The sequence below is a fragment of the Echeneis naucrates genome, chromosome 9 (assembly GCF_900963305.1).
Source record: "Echeneis naucrates chromosome 9, fEcheNa1.1, whole genome shotgun sequence".
Taxonomy (NCBI): domain Eukaryota; kingdom Metazoa; phylum Chordata; class Actinopteri; order Carangiformes; family Echeneidae; genus Echeneis; species Echeneis naucrates.
Genome location: NC_042519.1, coordinates 3,705,895 through 3,733,436, shown reverse-complemented (window position 1 = coordinate 3,733,436; position 27,542 = coordinate 3,705,895). Strand labels below are relative to the sequence as shown.

Here is a 27,542-nt window from a genome sequence, read left to right as displayed (position 1 = left end):
TATTGGCATAAATCATACAATCATGACACACTTGTCACTGATTACCCTACCAACCCCTAAGAATTATTGCTGATTTTAAATGAATTGCAATACATGAAGAAAATAGTTTGTGCTATCCAGTGTATACTTGTGGAGAAAAGGGAGAAAACTGCAGCGTAACCAAACAATATATGTGCACAGACGTTGGAAAGCAATGCTAGGCATGTGAATAATAAACCTGTTCATAACTCAGCAGATGTGGATATGAATGAATCCTGGTGCTTCCTACAAGAAACCGTTCTAGCCTCTCTAGAACAGTATTGGCTTGTTGTATTAAGTTAGAAGATTACACACGGGGAATGCAGAGAACAACACACATGCATTGAATCCAGCTGGATACATCAGAAACACTATAGACTGTGGGCTTAAAACATAAGAAATGTGGACAAACAGAAAACGCTCTCTCATTTTCTACCCCTTATCCATCAGGGTCACAGGCAAAAGAACGTGAAATTAACTGTATACAAGCATTAGGCCTTGCCTTTCCTGGAATGACTTGTCTTTGAGCTTTGGGCATAACCTACAAAGATACACCCACAGCAAAATGGAAACACCACCAGAAGAATCTTCCAATTAAATAAGGACACTATACAAATTTTATAGCACAGAAAGAAACACTTCCAACAGTTGGGTCAACATGCCTGCATGTTGTTTTTTGATGCCTGCACTTTTTCAGTCTCAACCTTTATATTCTGTACAGTCAAAAGAGCGTGTAAAACATCATGAAATGTGAAATGTTCTATTGGTCATCAGCAGGGAAATACTGGTACAGCTGAGGTTTCAAACCAACTCAAACATTTCTGGGAAACAAATATGTAGAGACGGGAAAAGTATATGCCCATTCATTTAACCATTTAACCATTCATCCATCCAAAAAACAGCAGAAGTCCTTTTGTTTGTGGAGCTAATGTGCACAACAAGAAATCGGGCAGGGAATGTTTTTAAGTACAGCATTTAATACTTTTTGAAATTTTACTTACTTGATAATGAACAATGATATGAATTGTCTATATATCATATGGGGATGTCTTTTATTGAGAGCAGGTAAACTAGTAAATAAACACAATCATTGCATCTTCAAAAGAAATTGTGTCTTGAGTTTACAACGTGTTGATGGCTCCCCCTGGTGGCTACATCAAGCCTCATTTGAGTCAATCAGCCGTGAGGTGCTGCTCCATGGTGATTATTCTTCTGAATGAGACTCTAAGACGCAAATACATCCTACTCCTCTTACACTTCAGTTGAGAACAGCAGGCTTTGACGTTTGCTGTCAGGCAGTGGGATACTCTCCAGCTGGAGGAAATAGAGAAGCACCTGAACCTATGGAGACAAGCAGAGGTGATCAGAAACTCACAGGCATTCCATATCTAACTGTTTCACGGTTCTGACAGGAGTTTTACCTGAGCCATAACCTCTAGAGACCAGCTGTCATTCATGGAAATTGGCTGTGAACTATATGAGATTTTGCTGTCCTTATCAGAGGGACGAAGCAAGGTGGGACCAAAAACTGTGGCCAGATTGTACAAGGACATCTTATTGATGCTCTCATTCTCAGCCACCCTGTGAAAGCAATCCAGAAAATGACATTAAAACCTGTATGTACTAATAATTATCAGATTGTTATATTGTTATTAAAAACAAATTGTTCTTCCACTATCAGTAGCATGGCTAATGTCCTTCAAGGATGAAGGACAATCGAGACAGATTGTATTAAATAGGTTATTAGACAAACATTTATGTAGTCTATATATTTTATAAAGGCACACAAAGTGCTGGATTCAATGAAATGGCTACCAGTCCCATTGTGACAGACACTGAATTATGTATTCACCCATAAGTTGTTCACCTTTTTAGGTGCTCAAGCAGGAAGAGGAAGGTGACCAGATTGGGCTCTGGTAGAGACAGCAGCAAGTTGACCATGCAGCTCTCCTTAGCCACACTATCAGAGAGAGCTGTGAGGCCAAAGCACACGTGAATATATTAGATCTAAGAATTTGCGACTTGGATTTATGTAAAAATGTTCAGATGGAAATGATACAAAGATAAGTTTTGGCAGCTGACCAATGCCTCCAGCAAAGTTGAGGTACAGCTCATCGGTAAATAGAGGCTCTGGCAGCTCACGGAAATACAGCTTCAATGTTCCAGCAACCGCATTTACATCCATCCCTCTCATCATAACAGACACATCCTTGTTGTCTGTGCAGGAGATGAAACAAAATTCTGTGATTCACAGAAACTGAGCAGAGCCTTTTGAAATGATTTCACACACATTATGAATCGATTCTGCTGTTGTTTTTTTTGTTTGTTTTTTTTTCACCCCACAGTTGTCAAATGGCTTTTGAAAAGAAATCAAGTTCAGATCCAACTCACTAAAATCAAATGCAGACTTCAGCGCCTGGATGTCAGTTGCAACGCCAGACACTCTGTAGATTCCCACTTCCTCCAACCCTCGCTGCTCAATCTCTTCCACACACTGTCTCACAATGAGGGGAACCTTGGAGCGCTCTCGCCTATTAAAGATACAGTCACACCAACACAAGTGTAAGAGTAATTTACAAATCAACAGATCATATAAACACTGTAAACATAAGTGCCATGGAAACCAGAAGACAACAGATAAAAGTAGTCTGTACTATATTACCTCCAGAGTAGTGTTTGTACTAGTGTTATGCACAATCCAGAGATTTCCCATACAGGAAACAGTTATTCCTTGGTTAGGGCCAATGTCTATAGGTTTTTCACAGAGCGCATATTCTGTCATGTTCCAGTAGAATGAGCACAAGTGTAAATAACATAATTCATGTTAAATTTACTCTTTTGAAGCCTGGTAAAGAAGCCATCATCTTGTTCTCAGTATGAGATGATCTTTGCAAACAGACCTGCGAATTTCTCCGGGTAATAATAGCCAATCAAATGAAATGGAAGGAGCATGTTGTTGCTCAAACTGTGCGCTGTCTCCACTGTCTGAGATTCTTTAGTTTGAGTGAAATTTTGCATTTTGGTTTTACAGCTGTGTTTTTAATCTGAAATTAAACCTCCTTCATCACCTTTTATTGGTCATGGTACACATGCCATATCTAACACCATCTTATATTTTTGGCCTCTACTGTTGTTTTTATTTATTATGATGAGCAACTGTGCTCAGGTAATGTGTGGTATGTTTAAAAAAAAAAAAAAACATGATGTATTGCAATTGCACTTTTTGCATGTTGAACTTTGAATTTGTTTGAGGTCCCATAATCTCACTAATGACTAAGTGTAGATGCTGGACCACTGTGTCCAGGACAAATTTCATTTTTAAGGACAATGAAGTTAATCCTGATTATCCTTTTTAAGGCAGCTTGGTCTCAGGCTGTCCACTAGTTGGAAAAATGGCTAATAGTTTGATTTTGGCTGCATCCGTCTGCATTTTGAAATGAGTCCCTGAGCAAAATACTGAATCCCACAACTGTCACCGATGTAGCTCTCATATGCAAATGTGTCTATGGTAGGAAAGTGCTGTGCTGTAGGCATAGGGAAAAGCAGTGTGTGAATAAATGTATGCCATAGGACTGGAAAAGATCTCATTTCAAACCATTGAAATGTAATATCAGAGTACACTGTCACTGTCAGTTTACTGGGACCATTGAACAGAACAAAGCTATCTTCAATATTATTAGTAACATACTTTGTAGAACAGAATAATTGTCAGTAAGCTTATGCCGCAATTTTCTTTTATAGCAATGCTGAGTCACTGAAAACTCAAAAGATTCTACCAACACCAATCTTGTATATCTTGACCTATTAGGACATCTTAAAATGTGAAAAATAGGTTGTATAGCTCACAACAACTCACTTAGTTACTACATTGATTTTTACTCCAAAGACACCAGATTGTTTCCGTGAAGGCGTCCTCTTCAAACTGAACTCTCTGCTGGCGTATTTCATCGACAGCTTCACCTCAACCTGAAACGACATAATTTAACAGTTACTTTCAACACATCAGCAGGATTGTACGTGGTCATATTAAACTTACTGCTAAACCAAAAGAATGCTACACTGCGGCTACAACTAGTGAATGTCCACCACAGAAGACCAGCTAAGGTTGTTGGCTAGACTCCTCGTAAAATTAAACTTTTATTCTGTTAAAATGAAATTAATACATTTTAAATTTAAATTTAAATTTCAGTTTTTATACTTTTGACATTTTTGCATTCAGACCAGTTAAAAAACAACTACATGTACATTTGTAAAAGCTGTACTAAAGCAAACTGCATTTCTCTGTTTTCACAAATAATATAACAGTCCTACTAAGTTTTTAAATGAATATTTCTGCAATGTCTTTTTCAAAGCTGTAAATCACTTACCCCATTCATGGTGAAGGCCGTCCTCTGCCAGTCTTTGTTTTGCAATGTCTGTGGATCCAGCTGAAACAAAATAAACTCCTTTTGACACCTTCGATTATATTAAGTGACGCACTTAATACTATCAAAAATGATAAATATTGAACCATATTAAATTCTGTGATTTTATAACGATTTTATAACGAAAACAAAACAAAAACAAACACAAACTATGACAGGCATAGATTTAGATGCTGGCATCTAAATATTGAAATAGATAATTCAGTGTTAAACTCAGGAATGAAATGAGGGCAACTAAAAGTAAGTTCGTCCTCATAAGTGAGTGTCGACCTGCCCATACCACAGTCTATATCATTACCTTTGGTCTGAGCAGAGCATGCTATGGACTCTGTCCCACAGACGTACCATTGTACTCAGGAGATGCCTTGAGCCAAGTCTCCCTCTTCATCTACATTGCTGCTGGCCTCCACATTCTCCTCCTCATTAGGATTACACTCACTCATCCTTTGTGGCACAAGTCTCTCTAAACTCCAAATTGTTACATTCATTGAAAAATGCAAATCCAAAAAAAAAAAAAGGAGCGGAACAAGCGTCTCCCTAAACAAGAAGCCACTGATCCCTTTGGTTTGAAGAAACTTGGCAATTGTCAATGATAAGAGTCCATCTGACACACTGCAAAATCTTTTCAATGTTCCAGCATTGTTAGATTTCAATTGTTTTCATTCCATCAGGAATCAGTGGGAATCATGCAAGCTGTCTGCGTTGTTCTCCCTGATGGATTTGGGAAATTCACTGAGAATCCCCTGTTCTCCTCATTACCATTGTGTTTGTCACAGAGAGCTGTGATGCCTGGTCACTCAGATAGCCTGCAGAAGATCACTCATTCGCATTTTTAAACTCAAATATGAATATGACATGTGCATTGTCCTCTCCATACCTGAAGCAATATAGAGTAGTCAAGTCTAGTTTATATTAAAACCTTTTACTTTCTCTCAGGATCCTGGGATTGGCATGATTATATTATGTCAAAGTCAATTTATTTCTAAATTCTTCTATTTTCTCTAATAACGAATTTTTCCCATTTATAATTTTAAAAAGTTGCATACTCTATTTATTTTCTCTATTATTATTTCTATAAAATGAAATTCTAAGTAGCCATTGAGTGAAGTAAAAAAATTGAATAAAGTTTTGTCACAACAACACAATGAGTAGAAAGGCTAACATGACACTATGGGTCAAGAAAGTTTCTTAAATACGGGACACATGTCCCTTCTCCAGCTGGTTGCTTCCTGGCTGACAGTGGCCACATGCTCGCAGACCGGAATGTGTTCAGCAGGGAAATCCCTTCACTGACTGAGCAAAGAACACTCTGAGTTGAATGAACGGACCTGCAGTGTATAACACCGTGACAGAGACATAAAGTCTAACTGTCTGTCGCAACTTCTCATTAGGGGTCAAGCTCAAATGAGTTACGGCCACCTTCGTGCCTCACGTCTCTTTCAGCAGAGGCGTCCCATAGAGCAGGTTTTGTCCAAATGAAAAAAATTTATAAATAAATAAATTATGTGTAAAAACTGACACAGGTTTATAGCCATACCTGTCTTGTTAATTCTCAACAACACAAGAGACTTCTTCTGTGGCATTTAACCCCTTGTCTGTTCATACCTTTATCTGTCCTTTGGCCATAATCTTGTCCGTGAGCTCCCTGTCCTCTTTGCTCTGCTTGGGTTTGTTGCTGCACTTCTCATAGCAGAGAAGCCTCAGTGTTTGAGAACCCTCCAGTTCAATCTCAAACTCCTTACACAGAGACAGAGAAAAAGGGTATGTTTTTGCTCTGGGCATAGCATATTGCTTTTATTGTGTCAAAGCACCAAATATCCCGAGGCCACTTTCCAAACATTATACTTTCATCTTATGTAGTTATGTGTTACAGAAGTGTAGCTCTTTACTACATATCTTACTGACACACAGCAATGGTTACTGAGGGTGGATACCTCACTCATCTACTTTCTCTGTTCTTGTGTGGCCTCTCACCTCATTCCAGTTGGGCTCTGTGGAGTCTCTGTACACTCGTGTTTTTGCCTTGTTCACAAAGTACCCAAAAGAATCCACCTCCAGGGAGCAGTACAGGTCTATTGGGAGCAAGCAATTTTAACAGCTGAATCAAAATTAAACTTAAAAAAAAAAAGAAGAGAGATCTGCGTTAATGATCTGGTTGAGACATCTCCGGACAAAGAAATTGTATGAGCCAACAACCTCATGCTGGTGAGTTTTCCACAGGTGTCACTGTAGCTGTACTGGTGTTTGTGATAGAGGGCACACGCAGAGTGCAAGCAAGGAGATATTTGAAAGGCCAAAGACATATTTCAGTGCAGCTTGCAGACAGGGTTCCTAGCTAATCCCACATGTTCCCCTGCAGCTGCCCTTCCAGTTTACAACCACACAGAAGAGAAAGAGAGAGAGAGAGAGAGAGAGAGCGCAGGAGAGGCTGTATAAAGCAAATGATACCGGACTGACTCAGTGGATGATGTAGCAAAAGCAGCTACAGTATTATTAGTCACATGATTTCTGGTAAAACAAAACAAACAAAGAGAAAAAAGAAAAAGAAAGAACAAACAGACAAACAAGCCACCTACTTAAGCTCTGTTGGAGCCCTGATGCAGAGTGAACAATGACATTCAGGAAGCCATATAAACCAGGGGACTCATCGTCTGTCAAAGTGAGAGATCAGGCTGAGATACAATACAAAACTGAGGGCATGTTAGATGCATATTAACTCAGAGTAGAGTGAATCCCACCTTCCTTATTCATGGTCATTGGGATTGTGTGAACCGTCTGGAGCTTCACACATGAGTTAGTGAGCATCTGCAACTCCAGAGAGGTCAGGGAGAAGCTTTTGAAACCTGCAGGACACAGTCAAAGCCATTGCAAATTGAGACGTGGCCTGATAAGCAACATAACATAGCAATATTTCTGCGACCATATCTTGAATGTTAGAACTCACACTTTTTTTGCTGCTCACAGATCATCTCCCTCCATTCAGCACGTTCGTAGTCAGATGGGATGAGCAATGTGAAACCCTGGAAGAAACAAAATGGTTGAACATTTTAATGTTCACACGCTGCAATTATAAACTCCAAACAGCAGAGGGGAGCAAAAGACAAAATGAACAGACAATTGAGGATTACAGGATACTAACAACTTTACTTTGTAGAAAAGGTCCACTCTAAAGGTAAACTGTGTCATCACACTAGATCCTCACACTTCACCCATGCTTAGTTTCAGAAAGGAGATCTGACATGTTCTGACTCACCTTTCCATTTCTGTTGGCCACTCTGAATGCTATATTGGGGGACATGAGAAGCAGCAGAGACTCCTGCTCTGATAACTTCTTTTTTAAACGCTCAATCACTTTGGGTCCTTTAGTGGTTCTCTACATGAAAACAGTACCAGGGTTAATGCCATCATCTATACACTGTGTTCCACTTATGAGTATGCGTATTTATATTCAACTGCTCATCACACTGTAGCTTATCTTCAAACTTGGGTGTTCTGGCACTGCAGTTCCTGCATATTACTAATAAAGCAATATTCCATTCAGTTTGTTTGTCATGTTGGCCTTGTGTTTTATGTTGGAGATATTTGACTTTTGTAGCTGCGTTTAATCTCACCTTTTCTCTTTGGATCTCATTTTTGATCTGAGAGATTTTAATCTTAATTGCATCAATCTCCTCATCTTGGACCAGAGGAATGGGAGTGGACTCGCAGTCCTCGATGGTCTGGAAGGTCAAGTCAGCCAGTGGGATGTACCATTTACAGTCATACTGTTGCCCTTTGCTTTTGGGATAGAAATGAGATAGTTGTATAAAGTTTGTACAAAGCAGAATTCATATTACCATGTTAAATATCTATTTGGGTGGAGCAATTTTCCTATCTCATCAAAATTCGGATTTGAAACAGTGGATTCCCCGGGTCACATGCCGCCACACCTAAACTCCAGCTGGACAGTGACCCAAACTCACCCTGCCGCCTGTTTCTTCAACTTGGTACAGAGCAGCAGATCTGTGAAAAGGAAGACATGGCGGAGTTTCCTGGAACCCTCAACAAGCTCCACCATGAAACGATCTCTCAGCAGCTGACGGTTCTGGCCATAGAAAAAAACAAGAAATCATGTCTAATGGAAATGTGAGGGAGTTCAATCGCTGTACTATTGCAGCAAATCCAAATGGGTGTAATACTATGAACTACTAATGGTTTAGTATTGACATTGAGTTTGAAATGGTTTCACAAATAATTATTTTCCACTGATGTTTGCACATCCTTGAAATTATTGCAACGTCTGTGGTGATGCTACTGCTTTCTGTAGAAAATAAACAAAACTATAACTAATTTGTAGGCAATAAATGGCATAACGTCAGTCTCCCATGGTCTTTGTTCCTTGGTGAAAGATTCTAATTTCAAACTTCCTCTCTTCGTCACCTACCAAGCCAGCTTAAGATCAAGCTGTACGCGATGACATGGTTTCTTTCTGAAGCAATGTGCATATAAATGCGACTGCCTACAGGGCTGAGGCTGATTATAGTGACACCGTCTATTTGAGACTCCTGCCATCCCACACTTGCCACAATTTGACAAAAACAAGGAAGTCACTTTGGCATGTTTTCCTCTGCTTTTTTTTCTCAAGTTCAGCTCAGGCTGGTTCTAAATATGTTGGTGACACACCAGTGCTGTCCTGATTTCAAAAAGACGTGGCAGGGTATTATCGGTTTTTGTTTCATTAACACAAATGTGACCAGAACAGTCAACAGTGCAATGGAAAAATAAAAGCTGTCACCATACAGTGCTTGCACCTAGAAACCATTCTTGATTTTAATGAGAGTCCAACTACTGAGGCATGTTCACAAGGATGAAGCTAAACAAAGTCATGTCAAAGGCAGATCACACACAACTAACCTGTCCCCGCAATCAATTGTCATGGGCTAGTTTGTTATCTGTCCATCTTCCTGTGGGATTTCAGAAGAATGTTCCCAAGAACTTTCTTTGATTTAATATCCCACTCCAGGATGGTCAGTTCCCAGAAAAAACTGAGGAAGTTCTCACTCAGGTCATCTGAATCATAGCTCGGAAGTGCCTGATGTAGGGGGACAGCGGGATCAGGAAGCATTGGCTAAGTCGGTACACACCCAGTGTAGGGGGCTAGTTAGATGTTAGAGGTAGATAAGGCATGCCTCAGGTCATTTCTGTGAAGCAGTGTTGACACTGGCAGGAAACGATGGGAGTGGGAACAGAGTTAATGAAGAGGTTTTCCTGGTTTGCGATACATAGACCCTTCAGTTTTTGCAGAAGCTTTGTCACAAGCTTCCCCTACACTCCGCTTCCTTCAAAACAAAAGCAACAGACTGAGATGAGTCAGCAACAACATGACTCATGCTTTATTACAGTTTCCAACACCTTGAAAGAAAGAGCAGCACACTAAAGTACTCTACAAGGGTTATATTTTTGTTACGCATTAAAAAACTCAAATTCATATCGGCAACTGAACAACAAGATACCACAGAATATAGAATAGAAATTCAATAACAAGATTTACCCATGCTAACTGCATCTTTTTCTGGTGACAGCAAGATTAGTCTCTCACTATTTGGATCCAAGCTGAAACATCGCAACAACCATTGCATGCAGCTCCCATAAAAATCTAGTCCTCATATTTATGTCTCCCTCAGAATGAATCTGTCATTCCTTCTAATTACCATCACCAGGTCAAAATATTCACCTGTCCAGGGGTATAAATGCCTGCAAACCCAAAGCATTCTATTAAACCCCATGAGGTCAGAAATAGCTAAACCAAGATACTAAGATATGAAGATATACTCACCAAAGATAGGCACATTAAACATAGAACTAATTATATGACTGTCTGACTTTTGTAACAAATATCCAATTAAACACGATTGTCCAGTTGGATATTTGAGAAAAAAGTCAGAACACGCTGTCCAGTTTTCAAGAAAATGGTCTGTATTACAGCGTATAAAAGTATAAAAACATAAAAGTTGGAGGCCCAAGGAGCTAACATGGTAGTGCCACCACTTCATTCGAACACTGAATCTGTCCATGCCACAGAAAATCTGTTTAGCAAACATCTGTTGGTGAATAAATAGCAAAACTAAGATGCACCATGCTGATTTATTTAGCAAAAACATGATTCATATGTATTTCACTTTCTGCACAAGTGAGTAGGAGACATGATTGGACAAATATTTGTACAACCCTGAGCTGATGAAGTGACTTGCCACACTGACCTCTCCTTTCTTAACTGTCATGGACTGTCTGCGCGGGGTGATCTCTTCGTTAATACTGGACAGGAAGTTCTGGGAGATCCGCAGAGCGTCCTGCAACAGCGGGTAGTCTGGGTGACTGGATGGGGTGTGCTTCAAAAGATCCTAGACCACAAAAAATAATCACTAATTTGACTCATTTTTGACTCTCGTGCCAACAGGACGGTGCTCCAAATTTAAGTAAGGCAGATTTACTCACATGCAAAACAAGTGTGCTGCGTGTCACTCTGTCCACAGGTTTGTAGAGAAGAGCTTTGGAGGAAGGAGAATCAGCTTAACAGGCACAGTCACAGCTCACTTCCTTATAGGTGATATTGATAATGTGTGAAGAGTGGCCACTCATTTCACTCAATACTTACTTTCCAGAGAATTTTTAGCTGGCTGGTCTTTGCAGTCCTTTGTGCTTTTGACCTTGAGATTCTGGTAGAAATATAACACCAAGGGGACTGGTAAAAAAACTCATTAAATTAACTCAATTAATTAAATTTCATTGATTAATTAAATTAATTACATTTAATTGAATTAATTAAAACAACCCACAGATCTACACAGATGAAAAGCTCTAAGCTGTGAGGGCTGCTGCTCTGTCATCACTTGTTCCTGGGGGTTGCCCATCAAAGTCCTGCTGTGTGTAGTGTGATCACATACCTCAGATATCTCAGCAAACTGAGCGTTTGCCTGGCAGCACTTGTCTGCTGTCTCCACAGCAACTTTATAGTTATCCACAAAGGCCCGGTACACGCCAAGCTGGCTGGCCTACAGGGCAAGAGTACCGATCAGATGCATTCCATAACAGCAGCATTCATTAGTCGACTATCACTATCACTTGGTATGTAGCAGTGTCACTTCAAGATGTGGACTGCAAGTTTACTTTGTTGATTAATGGTTTTATGCAGTATTAAACTTTTTTTTTTTTTTTTTTTTGCTTTAGCTCCAAAGCAATGTCATGACACGCTTCTATCCACAATTATATAATACAATGATATGGTTAAATTAATTTAACCATAAAAAAAAAAACAAAAAAAAAAACAATCAAAGGTGGTATTTTTGTTTTTGATAAAGTGCAGTTGATTAGATTTGTGGTAATATAATAGATGGAATAAGTCAGTTTTTGGTGTTAATTAATAATTAACTTGGTAACCATGTGCTGACACACTCATGACAGCATGAAGATTATGTGGACCAAAAAACGTATTGACAAGATGAATGTTTTTGTTCAACTCGCTCATCCTGCTGAGACTACATAACTTGCATACCAGTTTCTGGAAGAGGTCGCCCACACACTGCTGGAGGCTCCAGTCCTGGGCTCGGGGCAGTAGAGAGTCGTAGAAGTCCTTGTGGATCTCATGAAGTTCTGGCACTTTGAAGAAGATGGTCTCTATCTGCTGGATGGTCAGCATTGGTTGTGAAGTTGTGGCTGCTGCCCTCAGAGGCTTCATGGGCTGGACATAAAGGACAATTTATATTTTAACACTTGCTGACTAACAAAATATATTTTGTTTGTAGCTGTTTGCATTCACTTATTGTGTATTAATTCTAAATACATTTATTGAAAATACAGAGTAATGATAAATGCCGAGCAATGTGGTGCTTTTTGATTCAACTTTTAATTACAAAGTGAAAAAAAAAAGATTGGTGTTTTGTCATTAAAAAGTCTTATTTTCAGTAATTCATACAGTACACAAAAAGTTTGATTTAATCAATTTTAAATATACTAGCTAATCATATATCTTATATCCACAAGCTATATTGACCAATTATAATTAGCTTAAGAATTTTGTGTTTGATTTGTGTACATGTTTGTGTGTGTGTTATAAGTTGCACATACTATCAGTAAGGCCTCCAGGTGACTGAGGTACATCTCCTCAGCGGCCAGGATACCTGACAAAACCCACTTTCTCATCTCCAGTCCCTTCTCCTCACTCAAGTCCACCTGAAATAAACATGGTCAAAGAATATGAGGTTTGCAGAAATAGATATACGTGGCCTGTAAATGGACTTGTATTGAACCACGCACACACACTCTGCAAACCCCTGGCCACAGAAGTTGTTGTTGTGGGATGGGACAGACCAGATGTGTTAAATTTAAATCCTGTCACAGTTTAAGATGTCAAGGTCTGAACCAGATAGATTTACCATCTTCAATAAGATAGATGTGTTGTAACTCCAAACAGGTTAAATTCATTATTCATCCTAGTGTTGTCTATCACGACAGACAACACTACTCAACTCTTTGGAACATCAAGACAGGCTGTAACAAGCTCCTCCATTAGAGTCAGCCCCTCCACCCTCCATCATGATTTAGGCTTTGAAGATCCACATAATTAAAATAGAAACAGAAAACCTTTATGTCATTATACTGAATATGTGATTATATGCCCTTATATGCCCAAATACAGACTGATGAAACATGGCACATACACAGCTATAATAAAATGAAGACATGCGTATAAGAGTTCATGATGAATGTAAAGAGATAATGCAGTTTGTACATATTACATTATATACATGTAACCTGATGGAATTGCACTGTAAGCGTGAAAAAATAAACTACACTGTTTGTGGGTCTTTGAATGACCTACTGCCTGCCAGCAGATCAAATAAACGATGAGCTGCTTGTGAGGAGTCTCTAAGAATAGATCTGGTTCTTCTGATGCGGCAGGAGCTGGAGATCTCATCCAAAGAGGGCAGAGGTCAGCCATTAATCCTCTGGACCCTCTGCAGAGCCTTCCTGCCTGCAGCCAAACTCCTAGAATTGTAGAGCAGTAGAAGGCGACCAGCGACTTTTATCCAATTGGGTGTTTCCTGAGAATTCCCTGAAAGTGATGTCACAATTGGGGCTTCTTTGCCACTGCCATGACTTATGTGGTATAGGAGAGCTCCTCTGATATGTGAACTCACAGGAATTTAAAGATGCCACCCTCTCCACACTGTCCCTGTTGATGTGGAGAGGGTTGAGGTCCCCTCTAGTTTACGTCATCGGTTTTTGCCAGTTGCTGGACCTCCTCTCATTAGGCTGCCTCAACCCCTCCTGAGAAGAGTCATTTGCCAAATGGATGATGGTGTTGAAGGTTTGGGGGGGGGGGGGGGGGGGGGGGGGCACAGCCACATAAGAACAGGATACACTGGAGCAGACTCAGCACCCAGCCTAGTGGTGAGCCAGTTCTCAGTGTGAGGGGCGGGAGGAGATGGGAGCCAAGTTTTACAGATCACGGTCTGTTGGTGAGCAAGACCTTTATTCAGGCGCAGGTGGCAGGGGGAGGTTTATCGATCAGAATATCAGGGATTATGGCATTAAAAGATGAGCTATAGTCTGTGAAAAGCAGTCTTCCATGGTTCCCTGGGTCTTTCAGGAGACTCAATATACACTGTATACACATTTTAATATAAAATTTTATTAAAGAAAAATTGAAATGCGACTCATAAGACAACAATGACTTTCACTTCCTATCCCTCTTCAACCTTTCAGGTCAAGTGAATGATTGAATGAATTCCATAACTGTGTTATTTACACACTGCTGCACAGATGAATCTGTGGACAGACTGAAAACAAAATACCTCTGCACTACTGAGATCAACCTTTACATTCTAAAACCTGTTTGGAGCAAGATTCATATGGTAGTGGTGGATAGTTCTTGGAGAGAGTAGACAGTGAAGGACAATGTTCCAGAGCTGATCAAGTTACAGTTAGTGATACTTAACATGTCAGAAATGTTTGCGGTAGTTGACCAAGAAGCATTACCAGCAATGTGGCGTCCAGAGACCTGAAGCACACCTGTGTGTCTCTGCCGCTCTGGCTCTTTGAGTGAAGCCTTGGTGAGGAGGGAGGAGAGCCAATGTAGGACAGAGAGTCGTGGCATGGCTGGTGCAGTTCCAAGTGCTCTTTGCCACAGCCATATGATGGAGGGGTCTCTGTGAGAAGCAGCACAGCAGTCACACAGTATGTCATCACTGTTGAGTCACAATGTAAACAATGAGAAACATAGCACAGCAAATTGAAGAATCAATTTCTGTTGGTATGACAGTTTGAGTAACTACTGACCATGGGCATAGCTACCGTTATATAAGGGTGGGTATGGCAAGCGCAGCTCACTTTTAAAAATGATCAGTTTGGACCCCCACCTTTTACTATGCCCGTAATCAGTACATCTGTTTTTCCATTTCAGTGGCATAGTGGTTAGTGCTTTTTCCCCACAACAAGAAGGTTGTGGGTTCAGTTCCCGGCCTGGGGCCTTTCTGTGTGGAGTTTGGATGTTCTCTCTGTGCCTGTGTGAGTTTCCTCCCACCATCCAAAGATATCATGTTTGGGTTAACTGGTCACTCTAAAGTGTCCGTAGGTGTGAGTGTGAGTGTGAGTGGTTGTTGGTCTCTGTGTGTTGTCCCTGTGATGGACTGGTGACCTGTCCAGGGTGACCCCGCCCTCACCCAATGTGAGCTTGGTTGGCTCCAGCACCCCCCCCCCCCCCCCCCCGTGACCCGGAAACAGATAAGTGAATGAAGATAGATGAATGAAGGAATGAATGGCTGTCCACTCAGGGCTTTTTGTTTAGTGCACTGCCAGTGTGTCAGTGAGAGAAAACCCAGATCAACCAAACTCCAGTTCATGTTTTCACTGCTACAGGCATCTTCCTGCATATCACGCAAGCACATGGACGCACACAAGAGAGAAAGTGGACATCACAATAGACCCTCAGTGTGTGTCCTTTGTTCAAGCAACCACAAGTGCTATTATTAAGGAAGCGTCCAGGCAGGTCGTGCTGGAAACTTCAACAATTCATCTGCTTCAGTGCGGAAACAGGCTTTCTGCTCAAGGTCATCCTTTCACAAACAGCTCTCTGTCCAACTCCTAACACACACAGACACACACACAAACATGGTCAAAAACTACTGAACAGGCCAGAAATCATGGTGTAGTCAATGACTTGGACTTCCAGACTCAACTTTATCTGACAACTGTAAATCTCTTTAAAAATATATCCAGGACACGAAAAAGCTTTAGTTTATCCCCAGTCAACTCCACCACTGTGATCTCTTAGCACTTTTAGACCATCTGTTTTGTTTTGCTCGACTGTGTTTTTCCCTCTTGTTGTTGTGTCCTCTGTCTGTGTCCCAATCTGTGAGTCTATCAGTCAGGTCACTTTTTTTTTTTTGCATTTTCTGACCAAAAATTAAACCAGATTGGGACCATCCAGTGCTTCCAATCCTCTCTGACAGATTGCTCAATGAACTTTTGGACTGCTGCAGGTGATGCTGAATTTGAATGCTACAAAGTGCTGCAGGGAGTTTTTTTTATGTAAATACAGATGCCTGGGAGGTTATTAGAGTGACTTCTTCCTCTACAACGTACTAAGCCCAAGCTAAACATACAACATTCAGTAGTTGCTGCACATACAGACAGCTGCAGGTATGCCTGCTCCCAGTTCTGTTATATCAAGACTTTTCTGTTTGTCTCTGCCTTTTCAAATAAATGCTTGATCGTAATCAAACTTTTACAAGTGTATTTCTCTTTTTCTAAATGTTTTACTGTGACTTGCATGTTATCTTAAAAAGATACAATACAAAAGAACCTACCTTACTTATGTTGAGAGTTACTATAATTACATTCCAACTAACTCCAAATTGTCTTTAGCAATTTCAGACTTGGCAACAACGGCCTATTTTTCTACAAATCTAGTTGACTCTTCACACTCATTAATTTCTTCAGACTTATTTCTGCCTGACTGAAATGTTCTGGTTATTCTACGTAACCTGTTTTCATATTCTGTATTTAACCTGATTGAAAAATAACTTGACTTTTTTATGTCTGAAGAAATCAACCTAAGTAAAGACCACTCTGCAATTTCAAATCTCAAATTACCTGCAAAATCCAGTTAAACGTATTTAGTATCTATTTGTATTTTCTACTTTTTCTATTTCAGTCAATGTCAATAATAATTCAGGCCAAAGCACTTAGTGTTATTATTACACTTGTGCCTCTTCGGCAGCCTTTTTTGGGGACTTTAGCATATACCAACACTCATGTTGCAGCATTTTAGGAATATATCTCATATTCCTAACATGCTTGCCAATCCAGACACACAAAAGAGTCTCAAAGACCCATACCCACGTTCCTATAGGAAGATGGCCAATTTCCACACCTTGTACTTTAATGAACTCCTACAGTTTAGTTTTTTACAGATCGAGCCCCATTTCATATTTCATCTGCAAAGGAGAGCGCATTAAAAAAGGACTGAAAGGCGCCACCTTGAAAATGAAGAAACTCAAGTCCCTTGCTCCAGATTGAAGTAGATAAATGAAAATTGGTACACTTGTGTACATAGCGGGACGCACAAAAATGTCTCCTGGACCCGATTTCTTTATAAGATGAAAACTTACAAAAATATTTCCTGTCCATTAGACCTGCTGGGTGTGGCGATGCCGCCAATTTCGATGTGTAAAAGCGCAAGGCCTTGTAACTCCAGCATCTATCATCCAAAATTCCCCAAATTCAACACAAATGTTTGGAATCCTGCCCCGAACACTACTCTGTGCCAATACTGAGTCATATGAGAAGTGCCACCTATTGGACACAGGAAGTAAGTGCATTTACACAAATTCTGATTACACATCATCTGATTTAAATGATATTTACAGGGTGTTTTTTTCCCCAAACCATTCAGTATGACATGAGAAAGATGAAAAGTGATCAAAATCTTTTTAATCCATGATAATTGCTCTGGGTGGCGGTGCGGTGAGGTTTTGAGGCTTCGCCAGGTTTCGCCGTAAAAAAGAAAGCCCTCATAATTTAGACATTGTCCAAACAGCTCTGAATTCATCACGTTTATCACATGCCCTGAACACTACTGTGTGTGACTACTTAGTCATATGCAGACTGCCACCTTTTGGACACAGGAAGTAAGTGCAATCACACAAACATCATCCGTTTTACATATTTACAGGATGTGTTCCACAAATTTTTCTCAACGTGATATATAATTCGAACCCTCCAAATGTTGCACACATGATAAAACTGCTACCCTGAACAGGCCTATGTGTTAATACTGAGTCCTACTCTGAGCGCCACCTACTGGAAACAGGAAGTAAGGCTTACGGATTTTAAATGTCTGTCTGTCGGTCACACATAGACACACGCATGCTAGCTCTCTAGTATGCGCCAACTTCTTCGTAATGTATGATTTGAGAACTGTCAAACAGTTTTGACAGCATGCGTCAAACAGTTTTGACAGTTCTCCCAGCAACGGCATAGCAACGCAGCAGTTGATTGTGGATGCTTCTTACAGTATTTTTATTTTTGCTTTGGGAGAGGTTGGGGGGATTAAGCCCCCGACCTCTAGCCCCCGACCTCTAGCCCCCCCTTTCACCGTCAGTGCCAGGGGCCTCTGAGTTGCAGAGGTATGCAAGGGCCCGTCCACCGCTGCTTGCAGCTTTAATTTGGTTTGTTTTTAAAATCTTGATAACAATCCAATAAATTTGGTTATTACGTCATCATTATATATAAAAATCTTTTGATCACTGACAGTTTCTCTTTTTTTTGACAGCTTTCTGGCAATTATAAAATTGCATAAATACATGTCGGGAGTAGAAAAAAACTCCCATTTTGGCAGACCACTGTGTATGTCTCATATCCATACCCAGCTACTAGTGGCTTAAAATGTTTCAACTTCTGCAAAGCTGTAGGAAATACATGCTAATGGCATTACATAACGCAGCTTAGCCCAGTAGTTTCAGTTGTGAGCTGTGTGAAGCCATGGATCACAGAGAACCACGTTTTGCTTTGCACTGTCTATGAACTCTGTAATTCTGTCATTCAAGAATTTCACCTAGCTTGCCACTTTTCACACAAGCCAATATACATCTTAGAGTTTTGTAAAGAATCATTAAAAAAAAGTGTATTTAGTAGGAATCATCTTTTCTACCCATAACACAGTGTCTTTGCTTTCCCACCCCACTACCCTTAACACAACGCCTAAAAATAGAACTAATGATGACTAATTAGTCATAATGAAATAGTTTTTCTTCCAGCAGCATACAAACCAGACCCATGATCAGAGGGCAATCAGAGTGGTTTAATAAAAAGGGGCACGCTGGATGTCCTATTACTGACAAAGCAAAGACACATTCAAGGCCCTAATCCTAATCCACAGAGATGAACTGAAATAAACTGACAGGGAGGGGGCAACAGATGTGCAGCCAAGACAGTATCACAGCATCAGATGCACTATCACAAAAATAATCGTGTTGTGTTTTCCCTATACCAGACCAAGAAACAGTATCAAAAGGAAAAGGGACCATGGGATGCTTTCAAGGCTGAACCAGAAACCATAATACCTCATTTCTCAACTGTGAAACGAAATGTGCTGCCAAGCTTTGCACACTGACTGATCACTGATCGGTGTGTTTTGAGCCAGAGCCAACTTATTGTTTCCTTTCTACTGGTTATATAAATCCGGAGAGATTTTAAAGCAAAAGCAGCTGAAAATGCTGATATGAGCTGCTAAAATATAAGCAACAATTTTAAAGCTCCTGAAAATGTAACCTTTTCCAGACTGTGTGGTCACTGGAGAAACAACAGTGGCAGGCAGAGCAAAGAGAGGGGAGTAGGCTGACAGGTGATGGCTTTTCAAACACTCCATGTAATGACCCTGGACTGCGACCTTTGCAGTTTTCATCCCATCACGGCATGTGAAAAGATCTCGATAGTTGTATCTGAGATGCACGTCACAATGACTCTTTGCATTGCTTTGCCTTCAGAATACAAAAAGCCAAGATTAATCGTACAACTGCAAAGGGGAGCTCTCTGACCACATATGGCAATGTATGGTTTTCTGCTCTTCACCAAAAGCCAGGTGAAATGCAAGAAGTAGATTCTAATAACAACTACTGCACCTGTAGCTAGATAGATAAACTGACAATTAGTCCCAAGTGTGGTTCAACCTGGATCCTGCCTTTTAGCATAACGCAAATCCATAGTACATTTTGTTCATCCTCCCCCTGAACGATTTTGTGCCTTGTTAGGGTGTGAAGCCATGCTAACTCCTGTGTGGTTCTATTTTCTTTTTAGTAATTGTGGGGTTATAACTTTTTGTTAATATTCTCATGTCAACATGCTCACGACGACGATGGTTAGCTTGCTCTTAATTTGACTTTAAATAAAAAAAAAAAGGGACTTCCACCAATGCACCTGCAAAAAATCCATAAAGAAAAATCATGTATTAATAGTGCAAGACTGCTATCATTTCTAAGTCGGTAAATTCGCACTGCTTTGAACATTTCAGACAAAAGGATAATTCGAACCTTACATGAGGTGCACTTTCTGTGCTGGAAAGCCAAAGGATTCCCAGTTTACAATTTCATTATTCTTGAAAAAATACAAGCTATACATGTTAAGTGAAGTTCAGCCTAAGTTATTGGTGAAGCACAAGCCTTGTTTTTTACCTTTAAAATGGAAAGGTGAAGGCATCGGGAAAGAGATTTTGTGTCTTGTCCTATGAAGGTTTTGGTTGTTTAATTGTACAATATTATTACACTACTGAAATGCAAGTGGTTAGCACTGTTGCCCCACAACGAGAAGGTCGTGGGTTCAGTTCCAGGCTTGGGTCCTTTATTTGCAGGGCATGCATGTACTCCCCATACATGCGTGGGTTTCCTCCGGTACTCCGGTTTCCTCCCACCGTCCAAAGACGTGCACGTTTAGATTAATTGGTGACTAAATTGTCCATAGGAAAGCATCAAGCGTTTGATTGGTTTGTGGTCTCTGTCTGTCTCTGTATGTCGGCCATGTGATGGACTGGTTACCCGTCCATGGTGACCCCGCCCTCGCCCACTGTGAGCCACGATTGGCTCCAGCACCCTCCGCAACCCGGAAACAGATTTAGCAGTGGAAGATGAATAAATGTAATCCAAGGAAATAATGTTAGTACACAGTAACTATTGCTTGTAAATGGAAGATAGACCCCATTAGGCTCTACAATGCTCCTCCTCTGTATGGGGAATGGAGTACAGTTAACTTGAGCTTTTGTGCTTTGATTATTCACCATAATAAACATTGCACACTTCAATTTTTTTAATGCCTTGTCGTCTAAGTTTGTTTTAGTAAAAGTAACTTGAAAGTACTGTAACCGGTTACTTAATACTCTAAACTGAAAGTAATTTTACAGCATCACATTACTTGCAAATGAAAATAACTATAAATATAGTACATTTTGGAGTACCTCACCCAACACTGCTAATCAGTGTGTGCTGCAATATCTTAAGGATGTCCAGCTACTTAATTCCATGTGCTGAGTAACGGACAGAATCAAAGTCAGGAAATGAACAGGTGATGCACATTTTTACTGCACACAGATTATCTTTATGGCTGGAGCAGGAAATGGCAGTTTATCTGATATGAAACAGCAACTTTAAGATTCATTATTAAATTAGGGAATTATTCTGATCACTTATAAATTACATTGGAACCTGGCCAGAATTTAGCCAAGTTTTAGAGTGTAGCAAACATGTCTGCTTACATTGCTTATTACAGGCAAAGGATAACCAGGCCACATGAAAAGCCTCAATGAGATATGATCAAATATTAATTTGCATGTCTGGATAGAATTAAATATCTGTGAGCAGCCATCACCTGATAAACTTAAATGTGACTGGTAAATCATTTGTTTTGTTTTGCCAAATTACAATGCTGGAGCTCTCCATGTGCCATGAGAAAAGCAGATGCACTTTGAGTGGAAGAGGGAGCACAATCAGGACCTAGTCAGCAACTACCACTGACCAACCACACAGCTAAAATCAGGAAAGGTGCCTATCTGTGGTTGTAGGGTGCAGAGGATTTGCAGGACAGTCCCTCAGCAGGGCCTACCCTGAACTCAGCATCATAGCCAAAAAGAAGAGGGGAGCTATCGCCAGCAGTACAGAGGCTATAGAGAAAGCCTGCAGTTGGTTCTGGATTAAGAGCGCAGATAAATAGGAATGTGCTGGTATGGCACAAGATGAGGGCTGATCTCCCTCAGCTGGGTTGCCAGAGTGCCGGTGTGTGATGTTTGTAATACCCATTAACACCTGATGTTCTTAGGATACGTCACTGATGATGTGTCTGTGCTTAGCATCAGAGTATGGTTCATTACAGTAGAAAAAAAGATGGTGTTGGAATGAAGAGTGGGAAATGTAGCAGTTTGTGTTAAGGGGCTTGGCCCATACTAAAAACTAATGGTCAGGACATGTCTCGTCCCTTTTTACATGGTCTGTTCAATTAGCAATGTTATTGATTTCTAAAAAAAAGAACGTGTTATGAACAAGGAATTGGATACATTGTTCTTTTTTCCTATAAGCTGACAGCTGAGGTTGTCTCAGAGCCAGATAATGTCTGGGTGGGGAGAGCTTACAAGGTGGGACAGATGCCAACACAGTTGTGTTCACATATCACATCTATGAATTGCAGACATGTTCTCTTAAATCCCCTAATGCTAGTTTAATTTGATTCAGTAATTACAAGCATAGGCAGCATGAAGACGAGTCTATTCCATGGCAATATAAAAGTCTCTGTATGCTGTCTTTGATCCATCTCGCCCCTCCAGACAATTAATTGTATCAAAACAGACTTTCCCCAGTAAGTGCTAAAATCAGACAAATGCTATTTACTGTTTAAATGTATTTGTCCAGGGTTTCATTCACTTGCACAGACCAGACTCAGTTTTACAAAAACAGACTGCTAAGTAGTGATACAAACATCAAGTGGCTGTTGTGAGAAGTGAACTCATACAACGCTTAACATTTCATTAGCCATTTCCCCCCACACCCTATGAGCAGCTGAGACATTCCATAAACATTTTGCCTGCCAGGCAGCAACACAGAGGAGCCTTTGAGCAGGACCAAAGAAAGGGGCTGCGATTACAGGAGAAGAGTGCAGAGGCAGAGCATGAGGGAGGATCACTGAGCCAAGGGAGCCTGGAAGCTCATAAACATGCCAGACATTTTTTTTTTCTATTAATGTTTATCAATGGAGTGGTGCATGTTAGTATATGCACATAGGAGCTAACTGAAATATCTAAATAAAATGAGGTGAAGTCTCACTTAGTGTTTTGTTCTGATAGGCCAAGACAGAACAAAAAGGCTATTCATGGCTTTTACCATGAGAGCAGCTGGTGATGCTGGACTGGTGTACTGTTGGTCTTCCAGCTTTCCACCACTTTAGAGCGTAGACAGCTTAGAAGAACAGGTGTCTTCCTTACACTTACTTTCTTACTTACACACACACACACACACACACACACACACACACACTACAAACACCCAATCTTGGCTGCTAACAGTGCTTCCTCTAGGAGGCCAACATTTACCCTTGGAAAGGGAAAGATGAGATTTATTTGCTTCTTGATCACTAAACCTCCGATAATCTAGTATAATGGCAGGCCTTACCAAGCTTCCAAGGGGGACCTGAAATGTTCATGAGGGTACTGTTTACTCACAGGACCAGCACTGGTGTCACTTCTGCTGAGGCAGCAAGCAGTGCCTGCCTTTGGACTAGAGCCATGACATCCAGACACACATCATCAACTTTCAGATACATTTTATTAATGTCACAGTCATCCTGGGTGGGCTTGCCTACCTGCAGAAACTGTGCCACTAAGTGCAATGTAAAACATAATCATCTGATTTTCGCTGAGAAATTCAGCTTAAACTAATGAGAGATTTGTTATTTTGCTACTGCCCAAACCTTTACTCTCTGCCTACTTGCTGAAATACATAACCCTAACCCAACCACAAAAGAGCTATGGCCACAGGCATATCAATGTCATGATGATAATTAATTATGGCAAAGTAGGCCCATCAGAGAGGTGTCCTCCTTAAAGGTCCACAGCTAATCGGTAACTCTATTCAGAGCCAGGACTGGCAATTGACCTAGATAACCAGAAAGTAGGAGACAACAATTATTCTATTCATAGAAAAAAAGTCCCCTGAGATGCGTCAGTTTTAAAATGGCCATTTCAAGAGGTAGTGCAGCTAACAAGTATGGATTTGTTTGTATCACATAATCGGTCCTACTTACCAGATATGAAAACAATAACAGGAAAGTATGGACATTGTCAACACTGTAAATACTGCAGAATTTATATATTGCATGGCACAACAAACATGCATAAACAACATTTAGAAGATAAATCCAGACTTCGGATAATTCACAAAGCAAAAGGGCCACATGAAGCAGTTGCGTCATGTGTCAACATCAAGTCCTCTTTGAATTACAGTCTCCAGTGTGGGTTAACAGAAGGTGTGAAATAGAACAAATTCCATTAAATGGGGAACTCCAACAGTTTTACATGTAAATGTCTGTTTACTGGTCATAGGATGTATTACTCATAGCTCATTCTTGAACACGTAAATAGGTGTCTGACAAAGTTTTTAACCAGATCTCACGGTTTTCTCATCACTACTTAGCAATTGAGAAATTTTACAGTCGAGTTAAAATATTTGGATGTAGCTTGTGGAGCTTGAGATATTTTTTGTAAATGACATGGCTTTGGAAAAGCACAGTGATGTCATCATGGTAGTCTGCTAGGGACTGGAGACTACCAATTTATAACAGAGAAGCTGAATTACAGACTTGTGGCATGTAACGGACTCAGCCAGGAAGAGAGGTACTAACTTAAAAATATGACATTGGGTGGCATTGTGGTATCAAGTGCAATGGAATGAAAGTTGGGATATTGGGCTCTACTGCATCAATTATTTTTGTTCATTTCATGTATCCTAAAACTTTATACAAGTGCAATATTATATTTCGGACGCCTAATTATCATTTACACTGCCAGTCAAAAGTTTGGATGCACTTGCCTATTCATTTGAATGACAAAGTGTGTCCAAACTTTTGACTGGCATGTGTTTTCATTCTTCTAACTTTTTAAGCATACAGTGAGAAAAACTTTCCAAGCTTATTTGGTTATTTTTCATCACACTGAAAAGAAAAGACCTTTGAGACTTCCTGACAGTATGTTTGGAGCATATATTTGCAGAGTGACAAATGGCAAAGTGGAATGACGCAACACCGCAATAAATGGGCTTTACACATTTCAGTCATGTGAACATCATGCTATCTTACACTTTACTGCGATTATGTCACAGACTATCAGCTTGTTTGCTTTGTGTCAGAGAGCTTTGGGCTGGATCATCATATACAACAAGACATTATTCTGCTTATGTGCTCACTCTGCTCCAATCGTAAAAGGTCCCATGTATCTCAATCTCTGTTTAACCTCAAACACCAAAAATATGTTTCCTTGTGTCTCACTCTGACAAATGTTCTCGTGGAGGAACGCTTGCTTCCCCTCTTGCTCTCCTTCTGTCCTTGGTATGACCATGTTGCCCTGACCACTTTGCTTATCCCACTTAACGTTGTTACATTGTTAACATGTCAATGCTTGAGCTCAAAGAGGGATTCTCCTATTGTGTTCATCCATAACCACAGGAAATACTGATGGCAGGCATATTTATTGTAAACCATGTGACACACTTAAAGCCCCCTGTATCCTCTTTTTCTCAGTGAGTAGTCAGGGCTTTTTCCTACTTGCCTTCCATAAAAAAAAAAGACTGCCCCTAAATAACGCTAGATAACGCTAGACAAACCCCTTTAAGTTAATTACTCTGCACTGCTGACACTGATGCCTGCTGACACGAAAACAGCCTGAGTGGACAGATAGAGAACGAGTAGCTGTAAAGCCCAGGGGTTGTCCCTCTCGACCATGGTGCTACAGCACTCAGTGGGCAAAGAGCAAGGGGGGCAGGCCTGCTAACAAAGGGGAGAGAAAACGCTGCACAAACAACTGCAAAACTACTGGATTACTGTTTAGGATCAGTATACGTGAAGGCAATGACACTTAAATTAAAAGATTTTAAAATTCTGACACAATATGGATGGCACCTGTGAGGAAGTTCAAAAGATTTCTATAAAACATCAACATGTGCATTCCACACACCAACAACTTACTCTGGGTCAAGGCCACCCAGGGAAAGAACAGATCTCTTATTGAGATTAAAGACAGCCATTAATGTGCCTTTTAGTACTTTATCTCTACCCATTAGAATATTGGGGGGGGTTTGGTCTAGAATATGACAGGAAAGTCTATAATGTGCCGTGTACCTTGCAGACCTACCCAAATTTTCTTGAACACTGTTGTCGCGAGAGGTCCTGCTAGACATGGTAGAGTCTCCATCCCTGGACTGCAGGTGGCCAGTTTTAGACATCCCAATGATAGAAGCCTCAGAAACTATTGCTTGCTGCTTCTGACGCCTCTGAGAATGAGGTATTGATGGGCTGTTGCTGTCAAAGGACCGCTGGGAGTGCTGCGAGGGTGACTGGCTTTTTCCACTGCACATCTCATAGGTGGTGGGGCTGGGGGACACATGGCTGGACTGGCCTGAGGAGAAGTCCTCCTCGCTGGATGTTAAATTCTCATTGGAACTGCCGTCTGGGGTGTAGTCTCCACCTACATCATCAAAGCTGCCAGGGGAGTAGGAACATCTTGGCCAAGTGAGGTCTGCTTCCTCCTCTACAATGTGGTCCTTAATGTGGAAGTATTGGGTGTCCTCATCAGTCATCATTCCTCCCACATACACACTAGTGTAAGGCTGGACCTCAGCTGGCTGTCGATCAGACCCCACTCCAGTGGAACGGATCACTCTCTCTTTCCGGAAATTAGAATTAACCTTGGCGTCATCATAGTAACCATTGTAGCTGCAATTCCCTTCAGTGGATCTGTGTCTCTGAACGCCCATGCTTATGTTCCCAGTGGCAGTAGACAGGTTAACTGGGAGGGAGTGATGGGACCTGTTCAGCTCCATCTGCATAGTGTGACAGCCCAGGGTACCAATCTTGTCAGAGACCTCCCTGCCATCAACTTTGAGCAGGCCACATTCATGATGATACTCCATGTTCACATAGAAATTTTTTTCCAGGCCACCCATCACCAACAACCTTTTGCAATCCCCAGCTGTGTGAGAGGTGGCTCTTGTGATGTGCTCAAAACTGGATCTCAGGGCTGCTACTGAGCCTGTGCTCGCTGCGAAATCAGGAATCAACAAATCAGGGGGGACAGGTGACACTTGACCCTTCTGTTTGGCTGGGGATGCACCATCCACCTCTCCCTCTGGATGTGGTTGACTCCTCACTGTCTTCACATGCCCCCTCTGCTGCTCATCTGTGTTGGATCCGTCTGATCCACTGGCCAAATTTCCATCTCTTATCTGCTGTAACCTTTTAAATCCCCATCTCTGGCCATCATAAGATTTCTTCTCTTTTGCTAGCAGAGTCTGCAGGTAGATCATCCGAAATCTCTCTTTGTTGACCTCCTTCTCCAACTGCCTGATTGATGTTTTGCACTTGTCTAGCTCCTGTTCAATGTCCCCCAGTGTGTTAAGCTCCATGCAGGGGGGATCAGACTCAGGGAACTGGGCTCTCCATGCGTCCATAAACCCCACTTGTTCAACCATTGTTCTTACTCTTACATAAACTATTCAATCAACTAACAATCAAAATATATATTTCTAACGCACGAACCTGACGTAACTGTTTACAACTCCTCATGGCGTTACAGTCGAAAAAGGCAAAGTGCACTCCACAGTGTGCAGTCGTTACTGAGAAAACAAAAGAATGAAATCCCACTGAGGCAACACCATGGGTCCACCATGGGTGAGTCTCTCCTTGTTCCTGCAGCTGATGTCTTGCTGTGTCCGCCTGTATCTGGTGTTGGCGTGTTGTTGTGGTACTTGGTCCGCTTTTAGATGCAGCTCTAAGAGGTGGAGCCACATGGACTTTTGCACTCCGACTATATAACAC

The 27,542-nt window shown here is 40.9% G+C and overlaps 1 protein-coding gene across 1 annotated transcript; it reads right to left on the bottom strand.

Moving 5' to 3' along the window:
* Positions 1-22: 22 nt before the first annotated feature.
* Positions 23-27,542, bottom strand: LOC115048529 (breakpoint cluster region protein). The gene is made up of 23 exons (XM_029510065.1): positions 25,861-27,542; positions 14,460-14,629; positions 12,546-12,650; positions 11,974-12,159; positions 11,366-11,473; positions 11,077-11,137; positions 10,917-10,969; positions 10,682-10,822; positions 8,405-8,526; positions 8,054-8,219; positions 7,696-7,815; positions 7,387-7,462; positions 7,181-7,285; positions 7,019-7,093; positions 6,417-6,514; positions 6,048-6,179; positions 4,386-4,445; positions 3,875-3,984; positions 2,410-2,549; positions 2,101-2,235; positions 1,886-1,991; positions 1,440-1,599; positions 23-1,359 (listed from the first exon to the last, which is right to left on the bottom strand). Exons 1-23 carry the CDS (start codon positions 27,194-27,196, stop codon positions 1,270-1,272), a joined length of 3,855 nt encoding a protein of 1,284 aa, XP_029365925.1. The 5' UTR covers positions 27,197-27,542; the 3' UTR covers positions 23-1,269.